Below are 22,536 nucleotides of genomic sequence, written 5' to 3' on the forward strand. Positions count from 1 at the left end.
CCCTAGCTTCTCCCCCTTCCTTTCTCACTCTCGCAGATCTATTTTCTCTCTTTCTTTTCTTTTATCTTTACGTTTGGTGGATCCAAACACGAGTATCACCCACTATCAAAGATTTAACACTTCATATCCATCCTCAATCCCCATGATGAAAAATAGAACTTCAAAGATAGCCAATAACAATAGGAAACTTTGCAGTAGGGCCACGTTAAGGATCAATTAATTTATTTATCATCATAAGCATCACACACGCACACTATATATACTTCAATCAGTTGCTAGATTGGATCAAAGACATGGAGCCAAGATCGCATTCCACTGAAAGAGAAGAGGAATATGATTTGTTCCCAGTATACTCCGAAAGGTCACAACAAGACATGTCAGCCATGGTCTCTGCGCTCACACAAGTCATAGGTGGTTCCAACAATGATTCTCTTCACCACCATGAAGACCCTTTCACTTCTTCCGACAACACCTCATCCCAGAATAATAATGAACAATCACAAGTGCCACAACAAGATCAAGGTACGTGTCTCACAATAGGGTTGATTTTTATGACTGAGATATTATTTGTTTTTCGTCTTATATCCCTTTCTGGGTACAAACTACGACTCTTTGCCAGAGTCAAAGTGTTCACAAACGCCGCACCTAAAGTTTGATATATTTCATGTTCAAATACCTGTGCTTACCGGTGCAACATTTATTAATACTTTTATCTTCCCTTGTGAGGCCACAACTTAAAGCACACGTACCCTACACCTTCATGCACACCTCTTCAATTTTTGTTACCATAACTGAACTCAGGTCTAGCGCAGCCTTATAAGGCTGAGGCTGAGTTAGAAGTCATTGATTTAAATTTTGACAATAAGGGTTTTTAAATCTTGATTCTAATTGTACTAGTTTTTTACCCCCCAAAACAAAGAAGATGAGCTAATATTATTTGGTATGGACCCCAATACGGTGTGAACAAAGGTTTTATTATTTAATAGATACTAAAAGTTTCACATACAGATAAAAGAGAAATAATATATGACATAATAAAAAGAAATAAATAATGTCCAAATATTACTGGCCAAAAATATTAGTTACCAAGTTTACCTGAGAATGCATGAGTCTCACTTAAAGTACAAGTTGATGAAGTAATTTTAATTAGAGACAAAAACTTATAAAGGACTATAGATACTATAGTAGTGTCGTTATTCCATTACAGTTGAGTTTTAATTTGATGATTTATATCTTCTATAGTAGTTTGTATGTATTGAAAGGTATGATACGATATGAATATTAAAATTGTGAAGGGAGTGGAAGAAGAAGACACTATAGAGGAGTGAGGCAGCGTCCATGGGGGAAATGGGCTGCAGAGATTCGTGATCCGAAGAAGGCAGCGAGGGTATGGCTTGGAACTTTCGAAACTGCAGAAGCTGCAGCTCTTGCTTACGATGAAGCTGCTCTCAGATTCAAAGGAAGCAAAGCCAAGCTCAATTTCCCTGAGAGGGTTCAAGGCACTGCCGAATTTGGTTACCTCACAAATCAACACCTCTCATCAACCACAACTGCCACTGCTCAATCTTCAAATCCTGTTACTCAACACTTCGCTCAACAAACCTATTCACCAAACTATCACTATCCACAACAAATCATGCCTGCAACTGGAAGTAACACCTTCAATAACCAAGACATGCTTGGTTTCTATGGGGGAGACATGTTTCTTTCTTCTTCTTCTTCTTCTTCGTCTTCTTCTTCTTCAGCTCTCTCTCAGCAGCAAGAACAGTTCCTGAGGTTTTCGACTCAGTTCGGAGGTTCTTCTTCTGAGCCTCCTAGGAATTGGAGGGGTGATGGATATTGACCAGGATGTTCGTTCCACAACTCATGCTTTCTTTGTTTTTCCCCCTGTCATGGCTTTGCATGTTATCATATACCATATTTTCATTATATTACTAATTAATGTTGCCCTTAAGTTATTTTAATCTACCATGTGTGTGTTGTCAATGCAATGTTTGTTTAATTGAAAAAGTTTGAGAAAGGGAAGGAGCACGAAATCTTAACTTCAACTTTGACTTGTTTCAAGTATAAGAGATTATATTAAACTATAGTAATGTACCTTCACTGAATTATACTACTACTTCAAAATGCACGAACTAATGAATTTGTGCTTCATTAAATGCATTGTGTCCGGAGAGATAAAGAAAATACGTTGAAGATGAAAATTAATTTAAATTGATTTTTACAAAATTAGGTGTGAGAATTTTCATAAAAATTAAAGTGCATTACTTTATTTTGATATATCAAATCCACTTCTTTTTTTGTTTCTAATGTTTATATATATATATATATATATATATATATATATATATATATATATATATATATATATATATATATATATATATATATATATATATATATATATATATATATTTATTTAAACATAAGATATAGAACACAGGGAAAGAAATGTATAAAATTAATAATATGAAAGGAAATGTCTTAAATGACTGGATTATAAATAATGGCTTTATATATAGATCTTCTATTAGTATTATTATTATTTTTAATTAAGTAAAAATTAGTATATACATGTCATATATAATTTGTTAGTGTATTGGTTGTTTTGGGCTTTATAAGTGTGTAAAGCATCAAACATCAAAATATGAAGCCGAAATCAAGTTTGAACACTACATGAAATTCTTTACCCTGGATGCTTCCGAAAAAAGTGCCTGAGACGCGTCTATTAATGTCAGCTTTCAGTATTCATGATTTTATTACACTAAAGCTCTAGAACAAATAAATACAGTGAGAACAAGTTTGGATTCTCTTATATATGTTAGTAACTTGACAATGGAATACAATGTTGTGACAAGAAATGTAAAATAATGATAATTGATGAAATTCACATAAGCAATGCGTTTTATCGTGTTTATTTTGTAGAATAATTATTTTTCTCTTACATAACAGAAAAACAAATATGGCAATGAAAAAAAATTAAAATATTGTCGTTGAGGAAATTCTTTTAGAATTAATTAGATAATATAGAAACCTAGATTTTAGAAAAACAAAAATTGTAAGGAAAACGTTGTTTAATCTGCATGGAATATCTTTGTTGAAAAAGAATAATGTAGAAACATTGCATTGGTCTGTTTGTTGTAATTTATTGTGATATGTACGCGTGTGTGTGAAACCTTCTTTGTTTGGAATTGGGTGGTTGCAAAAGCGGAAAGACAAAAAGTTAAACCGCCACCACCACCCTTGAGCTTCACTTGGCACGTGTAACAAAAACCAAAGTAGAATTGTTCACACATGGTGCACACAACACACGCGTGTCTTCAACCAAAAGCTTCTAAACATGTCATTCTCCATTTCTCATGCAAAACGATTTTTCAGAAAATTGGTTAATTAACACAGAAGAAAAAAAAAAGGTTGGAACATGTAACACGCAACTTCTGAGGGGAGATTGACATAAAAAAGCGATGTAGTTGAAAGATGAGTGTGGTCAAATAAATTGAAGTGGAGAATATATTGTAATATTGCAGAGTATATATGAGTCGTTGAATTCGGCATAGAATGACCCAAAAGTCCAGATTGAGGCAGCTTATCGACCTGCGATCAAGACTTGGATTGTTATTTTCTGAAATCTCAATGTCTAGGGGTCAGCTATGACTTTTGACTGTTGAATTAGTCCTCTTCAACTTCACCCCTTCACTCTTTACTATCTACTCATCTTGGTGATATCAATAATAATATTAAAGTTAAATATTATATAAAAATATATATCTATAATTTTATTATTTTAATATTTTAAATTAAAAATACTATTAAATATTTTATATATATATATATATATATATATATATATATATATATATATATATATATATATTCAATGATTACGACTCTCATATGAAAATATATATATAAACTCTAAGAAATATAACAAACATCTTTAATATTATACGTTTTAAATATTCTCGAGAAAAAATGAAGGTCACCCAACAATACTTGCAAAAGCATCTAAGGCCTTAATATCTGTGTAGTCTGTGAATTTAACTTGGATACACACTACTAAGTTTAGTTATAATACTTTTATTACAAGAGATTACAAGTTTAGTTACATAGTAGTAGCATCTAACTCTTATTGCACTAACAAAGAGTGCTTAATTTACATTATCGAGATTAACCAATTAGAAAATTTGATAATATCCCATAATTACTAAAATAACTAAAAGTACATTTAGAATAAATTTAAAATATAAAATAATGCATATAAAAATAATATGAGATTAAAATAAAATATATTTGGGAGTTACTATTGACTCTCTTGATGATAGATTCAAACATTTTAAGAATGATGAGAATAATATTGTTAGAAATCCAAGTATGAGTCTAAGTCCCACATTGACCAGAAATGAGAAAGTAGAGCACTATATAAGAATAAAGACCTATAAACCCATTGCCTTAAGGTTTTGGGTTGAGAGTGGTGTCAATGTCTTATGTGGTTAGGCTCAGATCTCATTGGTGTTGTTCTCCCCAGTGAAACCCCCTCTATAAAACCTAACAAGTGCTATCAAAGCCGATGGTTAATACTTGTCTTGCCATGGGAAGCTAACTCTCATCCTTGGAGAGCGGGTTTGAGAAGCTTCTAGGCTTTTCTAAAGTAGAGACACTACTCGTGGCCTATTTGGCCAAATTCTCCTTTTTGGTCCAAAATTACTTCTAAAGCCCAATTTTCTCTAAGGCCCAATACATGGCCCAAAGAAAACCCTATTCTACTGGGCCCAAAATACAAAGCCCAAAATAAAATCCTAATATAGTATTTACAAGTAAAGTGTCCTAGGCTAGGTCTTCACATCTTCCTTGGTCCATGTGAAGTTTATCTTGGGCCTTGTATGCGCATTTAAGGCCCATTCCTCTTGTATTCTCCTAGCCATGGCTCTTGTTGTTGGTCCCTTGGTTAGAGGCATCTCATCATCCCCTCCCTCTTGAGAAGGATTTGTCCTCAAATCTGAAATTTCCGCCTCATCATCTGTACCACCTGCAAAAGGTATTAAGTCAACAACATTAAAGGTGGCATGTACATCATATTCCTCAGGCAACTCTAGCTTATATGCATTATCATTGACTCTTTTTAGCACTTTAAAGGGACCATCACCTCGAGGGCTAAGTTTAGACTTCCTTTTCTTAGGAAATCTATCTTTATTTAGCTTTTGGACTTTCTGAGGACTTTTTTTTTTGTCCTCATCTTTCTCTTTTTCTCTTTTGTTCTTCATTTGAAGTTGATCCTCAGCCACTTGTGATGGCAAAAGAGGATGAAGAACAAACTTTTTAGCCTTGTGAGTAAAGGTAATCTCGTTGGTGAGACTATTGTGCATGGTTTTCTTATCAAATTGCCAAGGTCTCCCCAATAAGATATGACAAGCTTCCATAAGTATTACATCACATAGCACACTATCTTCATATTTCCCTATGGAAAACTTGACCTTTACTTGATGATTGACTGCCAAATCCCCATCTTCATTAAGCCAATGAAGTTTGTAAGGTTTTGGATGAGGTAAGACAGTCAAAGACAGCTTGTCAACCAACCTAGTACTGCAACAGTTACAACATGAGACACTATCCACAATTAGAGAACAAGTGTTTTCCAAAATTTTACACCTTGTGTGAAATATGTTCTCTCTTTGTGTTAGTGCTTGTGGACTAGGTTGATTGTTGAGGATCCTTCTAATCATTAAAAGGTCCCCATCATAAGGGTGAGCATCTTCTATATTAGACTCGTTGGATTCCTCACTTCCACTCTCACTTTCATTTTCATCCTGGCTGCTATATCTATCAACATCCCTAAGAATCATGGTCTTTGTGGTGGGGCATTGAGATGCTATATGACCTCTACCAAGACATTTGAAACATTTGATTTCACTTGTGCGAGTGTGTGATGATGTACTCCCCTCTTTACCTTTTCCTAGATTCCTAGGTGGCTCCTCCTTTTTCTCTTCTTTCTTAAAATCTTTCTTAACATAGGAGTTAGTTTGAGCTTGATTTCTTTTTGAAAAAGATTTTCTCAAATTTTGTTGTTCTACCTTAATGCATATTTGCACCAAATCATTCAAATCTTGGTAAGGTAAAAGCTCAACTCTATCTCTTATATCAAGGTTTAAGCCACTTAAGAATCTAGAAATGGTAATGGACTCTTCCTCGATTCCCGCCCTCATCATAGGTAACTCCATTTTCTCTCTATATTCTTCCACAGACATATTTCTTTGTTGGAGTCTTTGGAGCTTGTTCATGAGCTCCCTATTGTAGTAGGAGGGAATGTGTCTCCTCCTAAGGGCTGACTTAAGATCATTCCAATATTTTGAAGGTCCATTACTTCTTAGCCTCTCTTGGACTATAGAAGTCCACCAATACATAGCATACCCTTGAAAGCTTAGGGTAGCAAGAGGCATTTTCCTTTCTTCACTAACTTGATGGCAAGCAAAGAGTTGCTCGACCTTCATCTCCCAATCCAAATAAGCTTCAACATCATCCTTGCCTTGAAAGTTAGGCAAGTCTACTTTAACTTCTCTAGGAGTAAGATCTTTTCTTTGCCTCCTAATGTGGGAAGGTTGTTGATAATATTCTCCTAATCTTAATCCTTCCTCTTCCCCATATATTGAAGCTCCCCTTTTAGACCCTTTGCTGGAATTACTCCTACTTTTTAGCTTATTTTGGATTTTCTCATCTCTTTTCTTTAAAGCTTTGATTTGTTCCTTCAAGAGAGAAATTTGGCCATCTCTTTCCAATTGATCTTTCACCTTGTAAATTGCCTCTTGTTGTCTCCATAGTTCAAGTGATTTGAGTTGTTGAGAAACATGTTTTAAACTATGAATTGAATCCTCATAATCACTTGCACTATGTAGGGAGGGTTGACTAGCCACGATTACTAAAAGCTAACTAAGAAATTCTAAGGAAGAAGTAAATACCAAACTTCTGGAAATATCTTCCAGGAAAGAGAGGTGAATCACTTGGATTGCTTACTTACCAAGTCTTTCCTTGCCAAAGTAATTCAAAGAATATTGCACAAAACTTCTAAAATAGAATTAGACACACACTAACAATTAAGCAACAAAAGAAAAACAAAAATATTTGGAGTCTAACTATGCGGCCTACTTTGCTGAGGCTTGATGTTGCAAGACACACTCACCGTCTACAAGCGCTTTTACTATTTAAGAAGGTTCTAATTAAGAGATGAGAGAACACCTAAGGCTCCCCTAAGACACTTTATTAGTCCAAAGAGATACAAGAAAGAAAACTTGAACAAATACAACTCAAATGAATACAATCACAAATTTGCGCAAACTTTAAAAGTCTTCAAGTGTTTCACTCCACTCTTTTCTTTCTTCTTTTGTCTCACTCAAGTGTTTGCTTTGTGAACTTCACTTGTAGCTTGGAGTTCCACTTTGGTTTCCACCTCCTAGTATGCTACCTTGAGTATTTGGTTACCTCCAAAGAAATCTTCCACCAAGAATGTAAGACCAAACCAAAGAAGCCAATAAGGAAAAACAAGAAAAGCTTAAATGAAAGAAGAGCTAAACTCAAGTGGAATATAGATGAAACATACTCAAAGATTTAACAAAGAAAGACAAACTAGAAATAAGGCAAAGAAACAAGTTAAGCACTCAAATGAATTACCTAAAGAATGACACTAGAATGGATTAAAAACAACCAAAAACAAGCTAGAAATCTGCACAAAATTTGAATTTTCAGCAACTGCCAATCCAAAAATGTGAAATTCAGCCTCTACTTGATGAAGGATTGACCCCAACCAAGGATGGAGGCACATGCTTAAGAAGACTATGCATGTTAAGAAAGGAAGTTCTTAACATGAGACACATTCTTTGTCTCCTTTTGTGCTAGAACGAAATTAGCCTTGCACACACCATAGTTAGGTCTTTTGTCTCTCATTTTTGTAACCTTATTTGACCTAGTTTCTAGAAGTTAGGGTTAGGGTTTTGTAGAGACATCCCTAGGTATCTTTTATTTGCTTAGAGGCCCCTAAACTCTTCTATATAAGGGGTGCTCCTAGACATGTAAAAGGGTTGAACATTTTGAAGTAAAAACACTCTTGTGTCTCAACCATTTGTGAGAGTTTCCTCCCTAGGGAGTGAATACTTTTAAGCCTTATCTTGCATAACAAAGTGGCGGCACACATCCACTCATCTTCAAGGTTGCCATGGCTTGTAGCCTAGCCTTGTAGTGGCGCGCTCAAGTGAGGTTGGGCAAACACTCAAGGAAGGGGACTAGAGGAAACCAAGAAGGAGAACTCTAGCCTAAGTTAATTCACAAAAATAGAGGAGTCTAGAGTCATCTCAACAGAGTTTCTCTACTATATTCAGGAATGAAAATACAAGGGTCCAAAGCTCTCTATTTATAGGCTAAAATGAGACCAAGGAGTCTCCAAAAAGTGGAGGGAAAACGGAGTCTAGAAAATTGAATTTTGGAGTCAAAAAGGAGCATGTGGGAGGTGTGACTAGCCACCTAAGCAAGTCACACTTGTCTTGCCATGAGAAGCTAACTCTCATCCTTGGAGAGCAAGTTTGAGAAGCTTCTAGGCTTTTCTAGAGTAGACACACTACTCTTGGCCCATTTGGCCCAATTCCCCTCTTTGGTCCAAAATTACTTCTAAAGCCCAATTTCCTCTAAGGACCAATACATGGCCCAAAGAAAACCCTATTCTACTGGGCCCAAAAGACAAAGGCCAAAATAAAATCCTAATCTAGTATTTACAAGCAAAGTGTCCTAGGCTAGGTCTTCACATCTTCCTTGGCCCATGTGAAGTTCATCTCGGGCCTTGCATGCGCATTCAAGGCCCATTCCTCTTTTATTCTCCTACTCATGGCTCTTGTTGTTGGTCCCTTGGTTAGAGGCATCTCATCAATAGGGGACCCTCACTACAACATTTTGTAGTTTAGACCACACTAAATTAGATAACGACTAAATAAATGTGGCCTAAACATATAATAAACAACATTTTTATAAATGTTGTATAAATATCATGAAAGCCCATAATTATACAACTGTTGTTTTAAACTATGTGGACAAAACCAGTAAAAATGTGGTCTAAAAATATAAGTGAGGTCTAAAATCAACCTGAAAAATTGTTGTCTATTGTAAGGATTTTAAGCAACGGTTTCAAAAACATTGTCGTACTAAAAACCGTTGTCTATTAGCTATAACCACACTCACCTATACCACACCTAAAAAAATGTGGTCTAATCTTTAGACCATGGTTTTTATAATTTAGATCATAATTTTATGTTGTTGTCTAAAGTGATTTTTGTTGTAGTGCCTGTTACTAATCCAAGGTATACTAATTAAACTTGTCTATCGAATATGTGAGTAAGAGGGTGGAAAATAGTGCCTGAAACCAAGCCAGAACCTGTATTGCGAGAGTACTGGTGTGGCGCCTGGCGGCTCCCATAATGCCGCCAGGCGATAGTGGTGTCACAAGAAGAAATCTCCACTCGAGGCGCCTGGCAGCAAGAAGTTTCTGCTAGGCGATCGCTGACCAACAAAGGGTACTGCTACGTGGGCACCTAGCGACGAGGGTCTTCCCGCCAGGCGGTATTGACCGCGTGGGGTTTTGTTGAGGCGCTTGGCACCTGGCGGTACACGACACTCGCCAGGCGGTTTGGAAGCTGGCAGCGCCTGGCGGCACATGTCACCCGCTAGGCGATTTTACTGCTGCAACATTGAGTTTTTGGTTTTGTAGGCATGATCTACAAGGCTTTTGGTAATGCTTCAGAGGTGGGATTACTGGTGTTCCTTGAGTTGTGGCTCGGAACGTATCCCTTGAGTTGTGGCTCGGGATAGGGGTTAAAGCACATGGTATTCCTTGAGTTGTGGCTCGAAATAACATCTCTTGAGTTGTGGCTCGAGATGGTGGATGAACACAAGGAACCCTTGAGTTGTGGCTCGGGTTAGCAAGTGTTGTCGGTGTAAGTGTGCTGGTTGTGGCCAGTACGGCCGGGTCCAGATAGATTGCCCTCCTCAGTAGTTAACTTACGAGTTTGGTAGTCTTGGGACGTTGCGAACTAGATTTGTATTTGGGAACTCCACCTAACGTTACGATGTGTGATCCGTAACATGGTTTCCCGCACGTGCTCTATCAGTTGTGGCTGATAGGTATGGCAGCAAGTCATCTTGAAGTGATCACTAGAAGATGTAGAACATGAATAACCTTATTGTGGCTAGGAGGTATGAATTAAAAGAATGTAAGCCTTTAAAATGATTGTGTTGTTTATATTGATATGCTGTATATGTGTATACAATTTTTATATGCTTTATCTGTTAAGCTCACCCTATTTGCTTGTGTTTGGTGATGATCGTGTGCGTGGTACACGTGAGCAGGTGATGTTGATGTAGGTGGTTCTGGTGAAGCTTAGCTACGGAGAGGGGATAGCTCGGGAATCTTATGTTTTTATTTTTATTGGTTTGAAATAAGTTGTAAACCTTTGTGGGTGTTTTTTTAATATTTTGGTTTTGTGAATTATGGATTTGAGTACTCTTTATTTATTTAATAAAGTTTAAATTTCCCGCGTTTTGGGAAATGAGGTATTATTAAATGCAGCGTATTTATTTATTTCCTTTGTTTTATTAAAAATCCGTAATATCCTGACGGGATGTTACATAACTCCTTCTTTTCTTCTACCAACCTCCTCTTGTCCTTTTTATCTCCACAACATACTTGCATGAAGTTCTTGTCGATCAAATTTTGTAGAAAAATTTCTGAACTTGTTACACGTCTCGATGGAATGTTTAGCACCGAGATGGAACCCGCATGCATCCCTCAAGTTGTATTCACCTTCCAACAATCCTACTGTTAGTAGTGCCTCAAAAATAAACCTTTGCAGACTCTGAATTTCGCTCACATTCTTCACCAACTTGTGTCCCTCGAGATCAATAACATTTATCAAAGAATTATCATGCCTAGAAAGGGGATTGGCCTTAATGTTGGGTTTATTCTCTTGAAATTTTAACCACCCTTAGTCGATTAAAGCATGCACTTTGTGTTTGAAAGACAAACATTTCTCAGTAGAGTGATATTTACATCAAAATACTTAGGGTATGGTGGCTCCAATGGCTTCATCGGGCAGATAGCTACCAAAGCATTACGAAGTAGATCCAGCAATAACTCCATGTAAGTCACAGGAATAAGAGTGAAATGAATATAATTCTTTTCTTGATTCCTTCTAGGACTAGTGATTTGCCTTAAAGACTGGTTAGGATTTGTGTTAGCCTCAGTTTTCTAAGTGTTACTTGAAGCGTGTTGTGATTGATAGGATCCTTGTTGTGGAGATTGTGCTTGGTAAGCGGGAGTCTGATTTTCCCACCTAGGTATTGTTGATGCTGCGTGCACCTCTACTTCTATCTTCTTCCCAAGACTGAAATCAGGCTTTATAGGAGTTGTAGCCGCAAGCGGGCTATATGCAATTTTTCCATTTTTCAGCCCAATCTCTATCCTTTCATCTATGATGATGATATCAGCGAAATTTGAGGATACATTCCCCACCATATGTTCATAGAATGGTGGTTGCAATGTGTTCACAAACATTGCCACCATTTCCTTATCATGAAGAGGAGGTTCCAATTGAGAAGCAAGCTCTCTCCATTGTTGTGCATACTCCTTTAATGATTCAACATTCTTTTTTGCCATGTTTTGTAATTGCAACCGATCTGGCGCAATATCCATGTTATACTTGTACTGTTTCAAAAAGGCATCCACCAAATCCATCCAAGAACGAATGCGAGATGCTTCCAAGTGTGTATACCAACTCAATGCTACCCCAGCAGAACTGTCTTGGAAGAAGTGGATTAGCAATTTGTCATCATAAGCATAAGCAGCCATCTTTCAAGAATACATGGTTAGATGGCTTCTAGGGCATGTGGTACCCTTGTACTTTTCGAACTTCGGAACTTTAAACTTGTGAGGTATTGTGACATCACGAACTAAGCTTAAACCGGCAACATCGCCAAACCCATAGTTTCCACCTCCCTCAATAGCTCGTAGTCATTCTTCCAAAATTTCCAACTTAGTTTTGGTTCCCTCAACATTAGCGGATATGACCTGCATAGTAGGGTGTGGTGTAATCTTGCCCAAAGAGTCATCACCGACAATTGTATTTAAAGACTTGGGTATTACAGTCACTCGTGGTTCCGCAAAGGTAGTCGCTTCATTCCTAGAAGTATTGTTTGGGAATGAGAAGGAAGCATGTTCAGCCTCTGAATAATCTCCAATAGGTGGGGTGTAACCCGATGAGAAGCGCTTTCCTCACCCTTTGCTGATGAAGCTTCTCCTGAGTCCTTTAAGGACTTCAAGGCCTCCAAGATTTGACCTACTTGGTCCTTTAGTTGATTGATATATTCTTTTAATGTCTCTTGTGCGGTTTCCCAGTCCTCAATGTTTTTACTATTTGTTCGCGTCCTGTAGAGGTGGCTTGGCCTTGCCGTATTTATTTTTTATTATTTTTGCTCTTATTTTTATTAAACAAAAAAAAAATACAAGAAAAAGAAAAGGAAGGAAAAACATAATGCAAATCGTTTATTTTATTAAGAAATATAAAGTTGTGAGTAAATAGAAATTGACATGGAAAATAGTCCACACAAACCCAACCATCTAGAAAGCTCATAAATCAATGCGTTAGAAAGAAAACCTAATCTCTAGCCCTATCTATCACGCTCTCAAATTACTTTCTACAACCCTAGAGGATAATTTCTTCTTCAAAGTATCAAATCCTAATTGACCGCGACTCCATATTCCATGTTAACTTCATTTTTTTTTCAAATTTAATCACAACTTTATAATTTTGAGCCTAAAATCAAATGAATTTGATGAGATGACATGGCAAAACATAGATACATGGATGCAATAATATGTTATGCATGATTTTATTACTAATTCAAAAATCAAGAGGAAAGAAAATAAATAAATAAATAATAAATAAAATAACTGAGGAATAAAAAAACATGTATATCTCCCTTTGTGCCTTAACAAAGGTTTGACGCCTAATGGATCTAAGGTAAAATACATGCGCTTACTAGGATGGTTTCCTAATACCTAAATATCAAGGTTACTAGAGCTATGACCCATTTCATGGCATTTCCCACAACAGTTGGTAAACAACAAGAGGTGGGAGTACCAATGAAGAAAACAAACTCTAGTTGGGGTTCTCTCAATGACCACTTGGGAAGTACATCCATTGTGACACTGCTACACATTCCCCTCTAATTCTAAAGTTACTCAGGCCCGGGTATAGGGCCCCACTCATGTCATGCACACAGTGTGTGTGAAGGGAGGATAATGCATACCCAAACCCCTTTCTTGTAAACAAATAGAAAAAAAAATAGACAAATATATATAATAAAGTTATCTATCCTAGAATTCAAAATTCAAGCATAAAAATAAAACAATATGAACAAATAAATAAATAAATAAATAAATGGATAAAAAATAAAGAATAAAAAAATTCAATCATCCAAAATGAACAAAAATATATACAATAATAATATTAATAATAATAAATGAGAAATAAAATAAAGTAAAATAAAATAAAACAAATAAATAAATATAAGACAAAAAAAAAGGAATGAAAAAGAAAAGAGAAATTTTTTTTTGAAACAACCACATCAAATTTATATATTTAATTAAATGACCTAACTCTCTAAAGTTCTGAGTGAAGTCACCATCTGTCACAACCGAAATCGCGACAGAATGACGAACCAAAAATAAAACATTAAAAGAAAAATTTGGAGTCGCCACCATAGTTATTATAGGAAACTATGGAAAACCATAAAAAGGAGCAAGGTCTACGAAAACAGAGTTGGGGGTTACCACCCTACAACGCCCATCCTAAGATAGTACCTTTAATTAAAATACAAATTGATGTGGTTTCCTTTAAATGTTTATTTTACAAAAAAAAAATAAAAATAAAAATAAATAAAAAAGATCACAAAGAAAAATAAAGGATGCAAAAAAGATTTTTTGTTTTTTGGGCCCGACAAGGATTACTCCTTGCTCCTACATATCTCTATTCATAATGGAGAATCAGGGGTAGTTTTTTATGAAAAACTTTTTGAAAAAAACAATTTGTTCGAAGATGTTGATATCACTCTTTTTTAATATTTGAAAATTTTGTATTTTTTTTAGTAATCTTATAGAAGAGCGAAGGTATTAAGTACTAAGACGACGAGAGCGGTCGCGCGAGCACTTATACATTTTAAAAGTTAAAAGGGTATTTAAATTATTTATTTGTTATTACTTCCTTTTAAGAAAAAAACTTCCGAAATAAGACATGATACCCAAAAATGTGACTATTATATGTCCATAATTTATGAAAATATTAGGAAAATAAATAAATAAATAAATAAAAGATTAGGAAATAATGTTTAGGCTTACACATATTATTTTATATAAAAGTTTTAAAACACTTAATATGAAAAATATAGCACAACATATTCATACAATGTTAAAACATGATATCTCTCAGTTATTCATGCAATAACGTTCACAACCCAATGCAATAAAAAAAAATTAATTATAAAACTAATGAACCCAAAAATGCATGACAGTAATGCCTTTTCCATATCAAAAAGAAATAGTGAAAACATCAAATTCAACCAAGATCATAACCAAATCTCAAGAAAGACTGCATAACACAAAAGCAATTAATTTTTGTGAACCTGAACAAGAGATCGGATTTATAATAGTTGCGTTGGAACACCAAGAAGCACGTGGGGGTGGCGATCGAAGGTGAATGGGTCTTTTATATGCGAGGGTTAAAAGAAATTGTGTGCTTAGGGTGAGAGAGGTCTCCAGAATTCTGAGAGAAAAAATTCCCTTATTCTTTTGCTTGATGGGTTTATATACCCAACATTACAAATCTAATGGAATCTCGTAATAAAGTCAGTCTGGATTGCAAAGAAATTTAAAAGGCAAGAACTGGTCTTAATATTATCACATTATGGGAACCAAATCACAAAAAAATTAAAGCACAACATCAAACGTGATCAACAAAATTGATTCTAATTAGTAAAAGAGATATTCCTTTGAATCATATTACTACTTTCTTTATCTGGAAAAAGAGGTGTCCTAAAATCATAGCACAAAATCAATTATCATTTGAAAAAAAACTGATTCTAAAAATTAAAACAGATTCTGCTTCTAAATATTAGAATCTCATCATTAACTTCTTGACTTGGAGCAGAAATGACAAAGCATAGAGTTGGGGTGAAAATATAAAATTTTGGGCAGCTGTTAGTTGCAAGAAAAATGGTGTGGGTGTATAGAGTATTTTGGGCTAAAATAGAAACAAAGTCTCAAAAGAAAAAAACACAAAAAATTAAAACAGTCACTACAAAAATAATTATTTTTAGTGGGGGTTATATTTGGTGTTTTTGGGGGTTTTAACCCCTACTAATGGTTTTACCAAGGGTTTGAAATTCCCCCGAAAGAGCAAGCGTGGCTAACGGATTACCGGGGGTTTTTAGCAACCCTTGGAAGTAGCGCATCTTACCAGGGGTTTCAAAAACCTCGGTTAATACTTGGGGTTTCGAAAACCCCGTATAATGTTTGGGGTTCCGAAAACCCCCATTAATGTCTGGGGTTCTTAAAACCCCTAGTAATGTATGGGGTTCTTAAAACCCCAGTAATGCACGGGGTTTCGAAAACCCCAATAATGCATGAGGTTCCGAAAACCTCCGTTAAAATTCCTCAAAAACCCCTGTTAATAGCAAAAAGTTAGTGCTCATATTATTATGACATTGCTATAATGCTAAAATTGTACTTTCCTGATAAATGATTTGTTTAATTAATTATTTGAGTACGAAAAGAACCTTATTCTATAGAATTTCCTATTTATTACTTAACATTTGGGTACCAATCAACAAATAAGCAAAACCTTCAAGGCCACTTCAAAATAAGAAATCAATACAAATATTCATTCAAATGGTACCAATACAAATATTCATTCAAATGGTACCAATAGTGGACTAGTAGTCATAATGCTCTTAACGTAATAAGTGTTGGAGAGGTAGCATTTGAATGACAGGGACATAATAAGCAGTGCATTATCTACCTACAATAAACCAAAATTAACCAAAAGTTTCCTAGAATCATATTTGTTGACAAATTCCAAAAGTAAACGAAAAATATCATCTAATGCGGTGTTGGATGTTGATCATTTGTTTCTTCGTTAGGAACACTTCCTTGATCAGATACCTAACATATAAAAAATATTGATAATTAATAACTTTCGAAATAATAATATCAGACATATATTAATTTAATCAAGATTTAAATATTATCGTTGGTACATGATGCATAGTAAAATCACGAGGCAACTCTCCTTGATAATTTTGTACCAAAAAATTAACCATTGCCTTCATTTCATTGAGTTGGGATGTCAATGTAGAAACCTATTTTAAAAAACAAAATTAATCAAAATAATCAAAATAGAAAAAATAACTCTTATTTTCTATTTTTGAAGAAAAAAAATGGAGCTCTTTTGACAATCTTGGTTTACATAACATATTACTTTAAACATATTCAAACGTCAAATTTGATAAAAGTAATGCATCATGATCAAAACTAAAAAATTAACCTGATTTTGTAATTGAGCATTAGAAAGATGACTTGAAGATGTTTCATTATATGAATGAACCTTGGAGCCAAACACTTTAGATGGGCAAGGACCCAAACCCAAACCTCTAACACGTCCACAATGTTCTTGGCTTCCGAAAGCAAAAGCTAAGGAATCAGTACTTGATATTTCTTTTGATACAGATGATGATGATGATGTTGATTCATATACTTGAATTTTTTCCTACAAAGAACATAAGAAGAAACTAATTAAAATAACACAAAGTATGGTTGACAATTATAGACTTTGTTAGAATTGAACTTACACCGATTTCCCTCGCTTCATCACTCACAAAGGCTCCATTAGCATGTTTATGTGTTGCTATCCATACCTCTCTTCTACTAACCTTGTGGCCACACTCTTTTTCCTATAAAATTAAAGAAAAATATATCACCCATAGAGCCAAAAATTGAAACAAAAAGTTCACATCAAGATATGTAGTATTGTCACCATTTCATCTCTTTTTCTTGCAATGCTCTTAGATCCACATGTGTGAGCAATGGTTTGCTTTGCTTTATTATCTTTATTTTTCAAAGCATGCTCCTAATCATCAACATATAAAAATTAATAATCATTAACTTGAACGATATGGATGAAAAATAGTTTCAATATACCTTTGTTTTTGAATTTAGTCGATAATCCACAAAAGAAGCCCAATGATCTCTATCTATTCCTGTTGGAACCATTGTGATCAATTCATCTCTAGTACATGTTCCATCATTTCTAAGTTGCCACAATTCCTGTCGGTGGTCTCTCCACTTTATGTTAAGTGATTTGAGGATGTGGCTTATTTGAACATCGGAATGGATGTCAAACTTAGCCTTCAAAACATAAAACAATTAAAATTAACAAGAGTTATAGTATAATTAAATCATACATTAAGCTTTTACAATGTTGACCTGAATAGTATTCTTAAGTACATCTTCTTTATAATCTTTAGGAATCTTCTTCCAACTAGAATAACTGATAGGAAGAGAATTAGAGTTTCTTGCAATGGTACCTAAGAACCTATTCAATAATGCTCCACCATCTGCAATTGGTTGACCCTCATTATTCCACTGCACAACAATCCTTTCATTAGGAGGTAAATGCCACACATCATTGGTTCATAGTTGTTTTGTAATTTTCTTTCCTTGATCATCTACGGAATGTGAGAAAATAATTGTTACTAATTTATTATAAAGACAAATATATGTATAATATATTATGTAGTACTTTGTATATAGTTGCTTACCAATAACATTAACAAACCATGCTCTTTTTCGGGTTGTAGGCCTTTGTTCATCTACTTGCAACTAAGTCTCCTCATTTTCTTCCTCTTCATTTTTAGAATATGAATGTGATGTAGTTGGTATTGTTGGTTCAGATACATGAAATGATTGATTTGGTAGCTGAGAATTAGATTGAGGCGCAATTGGGGGCTGGCTAGTTGAAGATATCCTCACTTTCAAGGTTCCTGAAAATAAATTGGTTAGATATTCCTAAAACTGAATATAAAATCAAATTGATATATACAAAATCTAATGTAAAACATATTATATACATAATACTTATTCATGAAATATGATAAAACAAATTACTTGGCTGAGGTGCAGATGGAGGTGGAGGGCAAGCATATTTAGGACCTTGTTGAATACTTGCTTGAAATATAAGATGGAAGTGGAGGGGAAAATGAAAATGTAGGACCTTGTTGAATATTTACTTGAGGTGTAATTGGGGTTGGAATTTGTACTTCAAGTCTTGTAGGTTGAGTACTAGGCAGTGAAGAATGAGTACTCACTTCAGTTTTTGACTTAAACTTACTTGAGGTTGAAAAGTTCATCTTCAAGTCTCCTGACAATAGATAAAAATTGATAAAGTTAGAAAAATTACTTAAGTCTATTTAGACCACATGCTAAACAAATCAGACCAAAATGGGTATGCTTCAACTTTGATGTATTTAGTTGGATAATGATGAAGGATTGACCCCAACCAAGGATGGAGGCACATGCTTAAGAAGACTAAGCATGTTTAGAAAGGAAGTTCATTAATCCTTCATCCCTTTCATTTGTGTTTGTTATTTTTGATTCCCTAAGTTGACTTAGTTGAATCAACTTTAGTTGACTTGTTGATCTTTGACTAGGTTTGACTTGTTGACTATAGTTGACTTGACTTAAGCCAACATGCTAATTTATGTTTATTTGCTTTGTCGGTTAATTAGGAGTAAGAAATCAATGCTAGGTGGCACATGGTGATTGGGGAGCATAAATGATGTGGAGGAGAGAGTAAAGCAAAGGCATAAAGCATAAAGAAAAAGGCATAAAGCAAGTGTACCTATGTACCTTTGGTCTCCTTTGTTTTTAGCACACTATAGCCACTTTTTGGAGACATATGAGACACATTCTTTGTCTCCTTTTGTGCTAGAACGAAATTAGCCTTGCACACACCATAGTTAGCTCTTTTGTCTCTCATTTTTGTAACCTTATTTGACCTAGTTTCTAGAAGCTAGGGTTAGGTTTTTGTAGAGACATCCTTAGGTATCTTTTTTTTGCTTAGAGGCCCCTAAACTCTTCTATATAAGGGGTGCTCCTAAACATGTAAAAGGGTTGAACATTTTGAAGTAAAAACACTCTTGTGTCTCAACCATTTGTGATAGTTTCCTCCCTAGGGAGTGAATACTTTTAAGCCTTATCTTGCATAGCAAGTGGCGGCACACATCCACTCATCTTCAAGGTTGCCATGGCTTCTAGCCTAGCCTTGTAGTGGTGTGCTTCTCACATTTTTACCATTTCTTTCCTTTCCATTTTATGTTTTCTTCTTCCTTTAATTGTTCTTGGTTTTCTATGGTTTATGTGCTTTCCATTTCCTTTTTGTTTTGCATCAATCCATCATCTTCTTCTCTTGAGCTTTGTGAAAGGAACCTTCACATCTAGATAGCTTGCTATCTTAATGTCCAGTGGGGATTTCGCTTAGCTTTCTTAATCAACTCACACCATATTCAATAATCTTAAAAAGGAACAAGTTAATCCTTCATCAGATAACTTGGGTATGCATTTAATTACGAAACTGTGGTAAGAAACCCGATTTGAAAAACTTGGCATGTTTTGTTTCTCTGTTTGTTAAAACATTTTAGATCAAACAATTTTATTTTGTTCAGCAAGCATCTCATATCTTCATCTATACCTGCATTAACCCAAAGATTCATGTCATAAATTTGTGTCTGATGTATGTCATGATGATGCAATTCAGATCAGGTTTATAAATATATGCAAATTCAAAGTTCATGCATTACGTGATTCAAACTCAAATATTCAAAAGAAAATCGGTTTGTAGGGAACAACTGTGTCTATAATCAGCAGAATGGGGATGACAAAGACAACGATGGCTCTTGGTGTGGACCTTGTAAGACATGGATGCAAGAATTTGGCCAAGAACTTTTACATTGGCTAAGACATTGTGGTCAGGAAATAGGGATGAAAAGGGTATGAAAAGATATGTAGAGGCCACAGATAGACTGAATGAATGGAGAAGCAGAATGGTAAGTAGAGGAATAGGACCTGAACCAATTCAGCCCCTTTGGTGTGTTAGGAACCCTGGTATGTGCAAGACGGTTGATTAAGCCTAATTGCATTCTTCCTCTGTCATGAAATGGAAGGAAACAGTAAAAAGAAGATATTCAATCAAACCTTTTCTTTTACTTCTAGCAAAACAGATACATAAGTCAAAATATATCTTATAGTTGTGTATGAGTCTTTCAAAAAGTTATTGCTATATGATGAGTGATTGTAATTGTTCAGGAATTTTAAATTTGTACGTATATTTATGCAATTCTTGATTTCAAATAATCTGTTTTGAGTTGGTTTATTGATAGATTAAGACTATAATCAATGTTTGAATCGAGTGTTTTATAGGAAGGTGAGAAATTTTGAACACTAAACATATTATAGTGTACTGTATATGATGAAGGAATGCATTATTAAATTCAAAATCGTAGGTTGGCTTTGTATCCATACAAATAAAACAATAAATACTCAAAATTACACTATCTGAGACCTAAAACACAAGCTAAACTAAGCTAAAACAAGCTAGAATTACCAAATTAGTAAATGGAAATGTTATGCAACTATCTCGACACCAACTAAATGATACATGAAGGTAAAAAAAATTGACCTAAAAGTGAACAACAACAAGAATTATGAAACCAATATGCACAGAACCATAAAATGCACTAAATTAGTAAACTAGTTCTATCCTTATACTTAAATGACTCAAAATGAAGGCTCAAGCTATCTACACCTAAGATTCACTATCAAAGCAAGTCTAAGAAGCAAAAGAGTATTACAAACCATGCTAGTTAGTGAAAACAACAGAATTAAAAACTTACTATGAAAATCTGAAAAAAAAATTCATGTTACTCTCAAAACAACAAAATAACTATGTCAGCAAATGTAAATTCATCAAAGCATCCTATTATAACAATTATTTATTCTAAAAAGCAAGAAAGACAAAATTTAACCATGCACCTAAAATAATACTGCAGGAAGAAATTAAAATGAAAAGAAAATTTTAACTAGTAAACTAATTTTGAACTAGTTACACAATTGTAAATCAACAACATACAATAATTAAAGACTAAACTATCTGCTTTCTAGAAAGAATCCAATGCAACACCTTAAATCCAACTAAAACAGAACTGATAAAAAAAACTGGACAGAATTTAGAACAAGAAGAAAACACATAACAGAATTTAAAACCAGAATGTAGAGCAACTTCAAAACAAATATGATCAAAAACATCAACTACAGCTACCTACAATTACAGAAAAATTAGAACAACTAAAAATAAAGAGAAAATGTTAGTGATGTTCGTTAAGAAAACTAGAAAGAAAAATAAATGGCAAACATTTAGAATTTTAAGAACTCGCCCCCACACTTAAAGTGCACATTGTCCTTAATGTGGCAAGGGAGTCTGACTTTTTTAGATTTCATTTGTTATTTACACAAAGAAACCAAAAATACCTGAAACAATAAGGTTCAAATCCTAAATTTGATGAAAAAATGATATTGGAGACACAAAAACAAAACACAGAGACTTCAGCTGAGAAATATCCAACATTCAGTATGTCCATCTTATATTATTCTTTTTTTCTAGATTTTTGTATGATAATTTTTTTTTAATCTGAAAGCATAAGCTATACATAGACTAAGCCTATTAAGGAAGTGACATAATTACCTAAATGAGATTGATGATGAGCTGCAGGTGTAACTACATGTCCCCATGTAGAAGATTTATTGGTTGACATTTTCTTCTTGGTTGATATTTTCTTCATCTTCCGGTGGTCTACAAATAAGATAAACACATCAAATTAAACAATGAAGGATAATAGTTTAAGATGAATTAGTAAAATGACTCAACAATTGAAAAAAGAAAAAAAAAACCTTGCTAGTTGTATATTTCCATCCTCGTTAGAAAATAATATTTCTAGGTTTTTTTGTTCAAATGGCTTACATTCATGAAAATTGTCAACATCATCTCCACCCATGTTATATAAGTCTCTAGGCTTTACATGTACATGTATGCACCAATTTTTATCCAACTCATCGTCTACATAATACACCATTTGAGCTTCTGATGCCTTAATGTATGGCTCGTCATCATCATTATCATAGGTGTGGATTAAGTGTGCAAAACTTACTAATGTAAATCCATACTCATCACTCATAATCCCTCTAGAAGTAGTTGTATTAGCCCTGTTACATTTGAATAAAACAATTGAGAATCGACCATGGTAGTTTATCTCAATTATGTCTACCAATCGATCATAATATGGCACACCTCTAAACTGCATTTGATTATCACTACTACTTGCATAACTCCTTGTCCCAAATGTACC

The 22,536-nt window shown here is 34.5% G+C and overlaps 3 protein-coding genes and 1 long non-coding RNA gene across 4 annotated transcripts; 1 reads left to right on the forward strand and 3 right to left on the reverse strand.

Annotated features, from left to right (window-relative positions):
* LOC114164407 (ethylene-responsive transcription factor ERF114-like) lies at positions 1-2,020 on the forward strand. Its single transcript, XM_028049075.2, has 2 exons — positions 1-522; positions 1,296-2,020. Exons 1-2 carry the CDS (start codon positions 294-296, stop codon positions 1,841-1,843), a joined length of 777 nt encoding a protein of 258 aa, XP_027904876.1. The 5' UTR covers positions 1-293; the 3' UTR covers positions 1,844-2,020.
* Positions 2,021-4,990: 2,970 nt separating this feature from the next.
* Positions 4,991-11,875, reverse strand: LOC146883824 (uncharacterized). The gene is made up of 3 exons (XM_085666725.1): positions 11,387-11,875; positions 5,070-6,917; positions 4,991-5,026 (listed from the first exon to the last, which is right to left on the reverse strand). Exons 1-3 carry the CDS (start codon positions 11,873-11,875, stop codon positions 4,991-4,993), a joined length of 2,373 nt encoding a protein of 790 aa, XP_085522851.1.
* A 4,276-nt stretch (positions 11,876-16,151) lies between these two features.
* LOC146883825 (uncharacterized) lies at positions 16,152-17,463 on the reverse strand. The gene is made up of 6 exons (XM_085666161.1): positions 17,279-17,463; positions 17,115-17,207; positions 16,930-17,031; positions 16,626-16,847; positions 16,339-16,440; positions 16,152-16,243 (listed from the first exon to the last, which is right to left on the reverse strand). The coding sequence occupies exons 1-6, from the start codon at positions 17,348-17,350 to the stop codon at positions 16,181-16,183; spliced, it is 654 nt and encodes a 217-aa protein (XP_085522287.1). The 5' UTR covers positions 17,351-17,463; the 3' UTR covers positions 16,152-16,180.
* Positions 17,464-18,331: 868 nt separating this feature from the next.
* LOC146883826 (uncharacterized) lies at positions 18,332-22,281 on the reverse strand. Its single transcript, XR_014984414.1, has 3 exons — positions 22,082-22,281; positions 21,876-21,983; positions 18,332-18,497 (listed from the first exon to the last, which is right to left on the reverse strand). It is a non-coding gene; the product is annotated as an uncharacterized LOC146883826 (long non-coding RNA).
* Between the last annotated feature and the right edge of the window lie 255 nt (positions 22,282-22,536).

The sequence above is a fragment of the Vigna unguiculata genome, chromosome 9 (assembly GCF_037176805.1).
Source record: "Vigna unguiculata cultivar grain cowpea cultivar isolate G323 ecotype 2 chromosome 9, ASM3717680v1, whole genome shotgun sequence".
Taxonomy (NCBI): Eukaryota; Viridiplantae; Streptophyta; class Magnoliopsida; order Fabales; family Fabaceae; genus Vigna; species Vigna unguiculata.

Coding starts and splice junctions, on each gene's coding strand:
- LOC114164407 (XM_028049075.2), top strand. CDS start 294: ATGGAGCCAAGATCGCATTCCACTGAAAGAGAAGAGGAATATGATTTG. Junction 523..1,295: donor AGTGCCACAACAAGATCAAG/GTACGTGTCTCA, acceptor AAAATTGTGAAG/GGAGTGGAAGAAGAAGACAC.
- LOC146883824 (XM_085666725.1), bottom strand. CDS start 11,875: ATGGCTGCTTATGCTTATGATGACAAATTGCTAATCCACTTCTTCCAA. Junction 6,918..11,386: donor GGAAGAAGATAGAAGTAGAG/GTGCACGCAGCA, acceptor TTTCTTAGTTAG/CTTTTAGTAATCGTGGCTAG. Junction 5,027..5,069: donor AGTTGCCTGAGGAATATGAT/GTACATGCCACC, acceptor TACCTTTTGCAG/GTGGTACAGATGATGAGGCG.
- LOC146883825 (XM_085666161.1), bottom strand. CDS start 17,350: ATGGTTCCAACAGGAATAGATAGAGATCATTGGGCTTCTTTTGTGGAT. Junction 17,032..17,114: donor CAAGAAAAAGAGATGAAATG/GTGACAATACTA, acceptor TTAATTTTATAG/GAAAAAGAGTGTGGCCACAA. Junction 16,244..16,338: donor GTGATTTTACTATGCATCAT/GTACCAACGATA, acceptor TTTATATGTTAG/GTATCTGATCAAGGAAGTGT.